This window comes from Vigna angularis, chromosome 1 (genome assembly GCF_016808095.1).
Source record: "Vigna angularis cultivar LongXiaoDou No.4 chromosome 1, ASM1680809v1, whole genome shotgun sequence".
Classification (NCBI taxonomy): Eukaryota; Viridiplantae; Streptophyta; class Magnoliopsida; order Fabales; family Fabaceae; genus Vigna; species Vigna angularis.
In genome coordinates this window covers 62,035,147-62,043,186 of record NC_068970.1, presented here as the reverse complement: position 1 = coordinate 62,043,186, position 8,040 = coordinate 62,035,147, and the positions used below count along the sequence as shown (strand labels likewise).

Genomic DNA, 8,040 nt, shown 5'->3' with positions numbered 1-8,040 from the left:
ATTGAGTGACGCAATTGAGAAGAGAAAGAGCTTCCTCTGCACACACCGCTTTGGCTCCGCTTTCTTGCATCTTCGGTTTTCAATTAGGGTTTTAGGGCAAAGTGAATGTCAAAGTAAAATCCTCCTTCTTGTTCGCGAGAAAGGGCAAGGTTTTTCTAACGCGGCAAATGGTATTTTTAACAAACCACGGCTACGTATATATAGCTCCTGTGTGCTCCGGCGGTTTTTTGCCACTCTTCTTAGTTAGGTTTTAGTCTGAAAAACAAATGTTGTCCCTGTTTCTATGTGCAACATTTTGAATAAAACATGGAAATAAAGTAGCATTTTAATTAAGAAGAAAATACTACTTTACATTTTTTGTTAAAAAGTTTAACGTACGATATATTTTTCGTCCCTAGATAATAATAGATGCTTAAATTACATTCAAATAATTTAATTACGGTTATCGTCATCTGATTACTAACTAGTTCTAAATATTTATTACTTAATATGTGATGTTTCATGATGAAACAATTATTTTAAATGAAATTTATATAGTAAAACATCACAAATTAGTTTTAATGGTATTAAAAAGGCTGTGGAAAAAAAAAAGTCATTTAGAGAAACTTTCGTAATTATTTTATATATATATATATATAATTAGCATATGATTTTAAAGAGAAAAATATATATATTTTAAAATACATTTTTAAATAATTTAATACATTTATTGGAAGTCTCACTAAATTTATAATATATATATATATATATATATATATATATATATATATATATATATATATATATATATATATATATAAAAGTAGATGCAGACTTTTTTACAAAGTTTTCTGTAATTAAATTAGACTTAAATTGATAATGTATCTGTAACATCCCAAAATTATACAGTCATCAACCATATACTTAGAATAATTACACGTATTAATAACCCAAAACAGTTTTAAAAGAAAAGGGAATAGATAATAAACAAATGGCTGAACGGCCTATCATGCATTAAATAACGAGCGTTTACAAAAGAATAAGGACGAACGGTTTACAAAATTGACCGAACGTCCAAACTATTACAAACAACCAAAGAGCGCTCGCTCACAGCCGCTCGACATCCTAAATACACTAACTAGAACCGAACGTTCACTGTTCGGCCTTCACTTCAGCTTCGATGAGGTTGTCGTCCTCCAAATTTTCTTCTTCCAGCGTTTCTTCAAGTAACGCCTCACCATCTGCTCACATCCACACGGATGATCATTGCATTCGACAAGACGGGTATACATAGACGGGACAACACAATGGAAAACGCAAGGGTAAGCTTATTGAATTTAATTCAAGTCAAACATACAGTTCATACATATCAAACATATCAATTTATTCGTAACACATGCATTCAAATCAGACATTAACTCAACCAAAATCCTGATACTAGACCGACCGTCCGGACTGTATGAAACCTGTGTAGCTAAGGCGTCCATGCACTCAGGTGGGGTAACTGGAATGCTCATCAGTATCCACCTGAGGTTAGTCTTTTTGCCAAGTTACAGTTATGGACTAGACCTCCTGCCATTCCCACGCATGACATACTCCTCTCTACTTGAGAACGAGCACTCACGGAATATCAGGATGGATCACCATCTAAGCTTACCACGTTCATACAACAAATATCAATATCCAGTCAAGAGTCGTTCCACCCTGGAACGCTCGTTCAAATTCCAAAATCATAATATCAATTCATATATGGTTCGCACATTTTATACTTCCCTCAACATCACATTTTCATTCTTAATTACACTTCCATAAAAAGACGAACGTTAATTCACTGTTTGGACGAACGCTATTTGAGATCAGAACGAACGCTATTTAAAGATCAACGCTCGACAAGGCCGAACGCTATTAAAGACTAACGCTCGACAGAGGCCGAACGCTATTAAGGATGTACGCTCGACAAGGGTCGAACACTATCAAATACGAACGCTCGACAAAAGAACGAGCGCTATCACGAACGAACGCTCGACATAAGGTCGAACGCTACCAAAGACGAACGCTCGACATAAGGACGAGCGCTACTAATCGTTTGCCTTTTTGAACGAGCGTTCGGTCTAAGACCGAACGCCACTTAGGACGTACGTTTTTAGGTCAAGGCTCTTAGCTGAATTCAAAATCATAGAAATTGGAATTTATATAAGATGAGATATTTAAAGTTTATGTTTTAATAATTTGACTAAAAGTTCAAAGGGATATTATCAGACTTCTCAATTCTCACACAACACTCGTGATGTTTACGTCTGGCCGAAAGCACAACGTAAAACTATATAAGAGGGCGTTCGTCCTCAAAGGGAGTCCTTTACAAATGAAAGGGTCCGACTACTACAAGAATTTACTGATAATACCGAACGGTCAATGACCGTATCGATACGAACGTTCATTTTCATGGGATTTTCATATTTACATTCCACATACAGTAACCATATTTTCCAGTATACACTTTCATGCATTAAATCAATCATACCATAGTATTTTTCCATGCTTCTCATGCTTTTAATCAACATCATATACTAACATTCAAATATCAAAATCATCCACATACAACGTTACAGAACATTCATACACTCAGCATATAATTTCCAGTACATACATGCATCGTTTTCTCATATCATCTCAGAATCATATTCATAAACTCCAAAGTCCAATATCATAAATCATATTTCAAGCATTACATAACGCACATGCAGTACAGAAATTTCATGAATTAAACCAATAAGCTTCCCTTACCCGGATTAAGCAACGTGCGTTCGTTCTTCAGAGAGAGAGAAAACAGATTCCAGTATACTCCTCTACCCTTAACGTTTAAAACCCCAAAACTCCTCAAACTAAAATTACAGAAAAACCAATACTGGTTCAGAGAAGGTGCATGCAGATCAAAACGAAGCTTGCATGTTGAAAATGAAGAGTGGTTGAGGACGTGAAACTTACCCGTTTCAGAATCCAAAACCGATCGGTTTGATGGAAAGCTCACGGTGCAGGGACGCTTCTTACGGTGCTGAAACGTGAACGGAGCAAAGGGTGGTGAGTTACAGAAGAGAGAAGAATGGAGGTTCTAGAGAGAAGGTAGAGAGTTTGAGAGATCAGAGAGTTGGAGGAAAAAGATGAAGTGCACAGAGAAAGGGAAAGAGTTTTCCAGAAATCATTTCTTTCCTCACGCAGGACGATCGTCCAACCGCCTGCTGCCACTTGGATTCCATTAACGCTTTGGAACGTTCCAAAGTGACATTTGTCAGCATGCATGCATTGTGAACGTGAGTGCGTTTTAAATGAAGGGCGTGCGTGTCAAATGGAGGTGTACGCGTGGCAAGGTGCATTTATGGAAGTAGAGAGGTGAATAAGCAGGTTAATTAATGGGGCGTGACAATCCCCCTAACTAAAAAAAAAATTTTCGTCCTCGAAAATTGAAGACTTACCAGGGAATAGATGAGGGTATAAGTCCTTCATGGCATCCTCAACTTCCCAAGTGGAATCGCCAGTTTTGTCGTCCCACACCACTTTCACCAAACGAACGTCCTTCCCTTTATGCAACCTAGTGCGTTCGTCTTCAATGCGAATTGGTTTCATCTCCAGCGTTCGGTCTTGACGAAGACGAACATCTTCCAGTTCCAATATATGCGAGGGGTCAGACACGTACTTTCGGAGTTGGGAGACATGAAATACCGGATGAAGGTTGGACAATTGAGGAGGCAAAGCCATTTCGTATGCAACTGGTCCAATCTTCCTTGTGATCTGGTACGGCCCCACGAACTTGGGAGATAATTTCTTTGATCGTAACGCTCTTCCTACTCCAGTAGTTGGATTCAACCTTAGAAAAACATGATCGCCAACTTTGAACTCTAGCGGTCGCCTCCTCTTATCTGCGTATGACTTCTGCCTGCTTCTGGATGCCTTCAGTCTCTCTTGAATTAATTTCACCTTATCAGTTGTTTGTTGAACGAGCTCTGGTCCAGTCAATATGCTTTCTCCTTCTTGAAACCAACAAAGTGGCGTGCGACATTTGCGTCCGTATAGTGCTTCGAAAGGAGCCATCCCAATGCTGGACTGGAAGCTGTTGTTGTAGGTGAACTCTATTAACGGCAGTACATCATCCCAAACGCCCATGTGATCGAGTACGCACGTCCTCAACAAGTCCTCGAGCGTCTGGATTGTTCTCTCGGATTGACCGTCCGTCTGAGGATGGTACGCTGAACTCATTTGGAGTTTGCTGCCCAGCTCGCTTTGCAACGATCGCCAAAACCGAGAGGTGAATCTTGTGTCTCGGTCAGAGATGATGCTGGACGGCACTCCATGTAGACGAACGATCTCTTTGATGTAGAGCTTGGCCAAGTTAGTCATGGACATCTTCAAGTTGACAGCTAGGAAGTGAGCACTCTTTGTTAGACGATCCACTACTACCCAAATAGAATCGTGATTCTTGACCGTACGGGGCAAGTGAGTCACGAAGTCCATTGAAATGCTGTCCCACTTCCATTCGGGAATCTCCAAAGGTTGTAGTAAGCCGCCCGGTCTTTGATACTCCGCTTTAGCACGTTGACAGGTTAAACATGATGCCACAAATCGTGCGACATCACTCTTCATTCCTGGCCACCAGAACGAACGTCGAAGGTCTTGATACATCTTAGTCATGCCTGGATGCATGCTAAGACGGCTGTGATGACCTTCTTCTAAGATAATTCTCTTTAGCTCGCCATCATTCGGAACGCACGTACGACCCATGTAACGTAACATGCCGTCCGTTCCAGCGTTAAAATGCTTGGTTTGATCCGTACCGAGCGCACTAAAAATCTTCACCAATTCCTCGTCCTCTCGCTGTTTCCTCCAGATTCGGTCGAACACATCACTTGATATCCTCAAGGTGCAACATTTAATACTGTTCGGCTCCAACTCGAACTGCAACCTCAGGTCTCGGAAACTCTCCACCAAACTTAGCTCTTTAACCATCATTGCCGAGATATGAACCGCCTTCCTACTTAGAGCATCCGCTACAACGTTCGCTTTACCAGGGTGATAAAGCAACTCGAACTCATAATCTTTTAAGAACTCAAGCCACCTCCGCTGCCTCATATTCAACTCCTTTTGATCAAAGAGGTACTTGAGACTCTTATGATCACTAAAGACTTGGAAGACGGATCCATACAAGTAGTGTCTCCAAATCTTTAGAGCAAAGACGACCGCTGCTAGCTCTAGGTCGTGCGTTGGATAATTCTTCTCATGTATCTTCAACTGCCGTGATGCGTACGCCACTGCTCGTTTCTCTTGCATAAGAACGCACCCCAAACCTTGGTGAGATGCGTCACAGTACACTTCGAAAGGTTTGGCAGTGTCCGGAATTACTAGCACTGGAGCGCTCGTCAACTTCTGCTTCAGCTCTTGAAAACTAGATTCACACCGATCGGTCCAAGCGAACGGGTGATCCTTCCTGGTCAGCTGGGTCAACGGTGCTACTATCTTAGAAAATCCTTCTATAAATCGCCTGTAGTAGCCCGCCAGTCCAACAAAACTCCTAACTTCAGTAACCGAGCGCGGACTCTCCCATTCCAAAACCGCTCGTACCTTAGCTGGATCAACTGAAATTCCACCCGCGGACACAACGTGACCCAAGAACTGCACTTCCTTCATCCAAAATTCACATTTAGATAACTTAGCGTACAGTTCCTTTTCTCTCAACACTCCAAGTACCACTCTTAAGTGTTCCTCATGCTCTTCACAACTCTTGGAGTAGATGAGAATATCATCAATAAACACCACCACGAACTTGTCCAAATACGGCCTGAAGATGCGGTTCATATATTCCATGAAGACTGCTGGAGCGTTCGTCACACCGAACGGCATGACCACGTACTCATAATGTCCATAACGCGAACGGAAGGCTGTCTTCTGGATGTCTCCTTCCTTGACCCGAATCTGGTGATAGCCTGACCTCAAGTCTATCTTAGAGAAAACGCTCGCTCCGTGCAACTGGTCCAGTAGATCGTCAATGCGAGGCAGTGGATATTTATTCTTGATGGTCAGCTTATTCAATTGACGGTAATCAATACAAAGCCGAGAGCTGCCATCCTTCTTCTTCACCAATAACACGGGCGCTCCCCAAGGTGACACGCTTGGACGGATGAACCTCTTGTCCATCAACTCTTCTATTTGCTTTTTAAGCTCCACCAATTCAGCAGGTGCCATTCTATACGGTTGAACGGATATAGGAGCTGCCGTAGTTACCAAGTCTATGGTAAATTCAACTTCACGAACGGGAGGCAATCCAGGCACCTCATCCGGAAAAACGTCCGGGAATTCGTCCACAACCGTTCGTCCTTCAGCGTACTTATTGAACGAACGTTCAAAACTCTTATCCGCCAGCTCTCGGTCTTCATGCGTCATGATCAAGAAGCAACTGGCGCCTTCCATTATATCTTCTTTAATTTGAATGAGCGTCACTCCTAACTCTTCTTCACATTCCTCAGGAAAAATCAACTCCTTAGCCCCACAATCTATGAGGATGCGATTGGTATTCAGCCAATCCATTCCCAGAATCACTTCTAAGTCCTTGAGAGGCAAACATATTAAGTTTACCTTGTATCTACGCCCCTCTACTTCAACAGAACATCTAACGCACATGGTAGACGTCCTAACCTCTCCAGCCGCTGGGGTTGACACCACCAAGTCGAACTGCATCTCACTCTCGGTTAACCCCAACTTATCAACGCACGCCTTCGAGATGAAGGAGTGTGTTGCCCCAGAATCATACAACACACAGCAAGGAATTCCATGAACTAAGCAGGTACCAGTGACGAGCGTACCTGAGCTCGCTGCTTCTGCACCAGTGATCGCATACACTCGCCCTACAGCTTGGGCTCGTCCACCTCTTCCTTGCTGAGTCCTTCCAGCATTCGGCGGCCTCATCACTGCACGTCCGCCCATATTACACTCGTTCTCCAGGTGACCATTTCTTTTACAACGAGTGCAATATTTCCCTCCAACCAACTGAGGGCATGATGATCTAAAGTGAGGTCCTCCGCACTGAAAACATCTGACCGGCCCTTGTTGATTTGCTTGTCCAGCAACTACCACAGCTTGCGAACCACTCGACTGGGCTGGACGAGCGTATGGGGTCCTGTTCCGATTCACATTAGGTCTCGACATGACTGGTCCTCTCGACGCCTGTTGTTTCTTATGTTGTTCCGCCTCAGCCATATTTTTCTCTAACACTTTAGCCCTCTCAACCATGGCTGGAAACGACCGAATGCACAAACTGGAGATCAACACCTTAAGATCACTTCTCAGTCCATTTTCAAACTTTCTACACTGCCACTGCTCACTCGTCGCCATAGTGTTGAACCTCACCAAGTGCTTGAACTTATTGGTGTACTCGGAAATGGACATACTCCCCTGAACCAATTGTAGAAACTCAACTTCCTTGGCAAACCGGACGCTATCTGGAAAGTACTCCTCATAGAACTTGCCTCTAAATACTCCCCAGGTGATCGGTTGTTGCGCGTCCGTAAGAATAGCTCTAGCGCTCGACCACCAATGGCTCGCTTCTCCAGTCAGTAAATACTCAGCGTACGCCAACCTGTTCTCATCCGGGCATCGTTTGGCGTTGAAGATCTTCTCTATATCCCTCAACCACTGGTCCGCTTCGTCTGGGATACCCTTTCCACTGAACTTAGCAGGATGGTGTTGGAGGAAACTCTCCAAGCTCCATTCGGCAGTAGGCGGGGCAGCGTTGGAAGAGGACGCCCCTGAATGATGCCTAGTCGCTGCTAGGATTTCCATTAGTTGTCTTTGCGTGGTTTCAGAGTTGGCACGTGAAGCTTCCAAACTCTGCATGGCACTCTGATTCTGCTGCATTAGGGTGGCATTTTGTTCCATCAGTGTATTGTTCTGCTGCTGCAAGCGGTCTATTACTGTCTCCAACAACCTAGCGTTGTTGGACGCATCAGGCTCGTTAGGTTGGGGTGGAGGAGGGAGTCTAGGTGCCATCGTTTTCTGTACCAGAGAAAACGAACGTTA

General features: G+C 43.2%; 1 protein-coding gene across 1 annotated transcript; it reads right to left on the bottom strand.

The window, feature by feature from the left end:
- Positions 1-6,505: 6,505 nt before the first annotated feature.
- Positions 6,506-8,010, bottom strand: LOC128195440 (uncharacterized). Its single transcript, XM_052872970.1, has 2 exons — positions 6,708-8,010; positions 6,506-6,573 (listed from the first exon to the last, which is right to left on the bottom strand). Exons 1-2 carry the CDS (start codon positions 8,008-8,010, stop codon positions 6,506-6,508), a joined length of 1,371 nt encoding a protein of 456 aa, XP_052728930.1.
- Positions 8,011-8,040: the final 30 nt, after the last annotated feature.

Excerpts from the sequence above, each read along its gene's own strand:
- LOC128195440 (XM_052872970.1), bottom strand. The coding sequence starts at position 8,010 with ATGGCACCTAGACTCCCTCCTCCACCCCAACCTAACGAGCCTGATGCG. Across the intron at positions 6,574-6,707 it reads TAAGTTGGGGTTAACCGAGA|GACTTAGAAGTGATTCTGGG; the intron begins GTGAGATGCAGT and ends TTGCCTCTCAAG.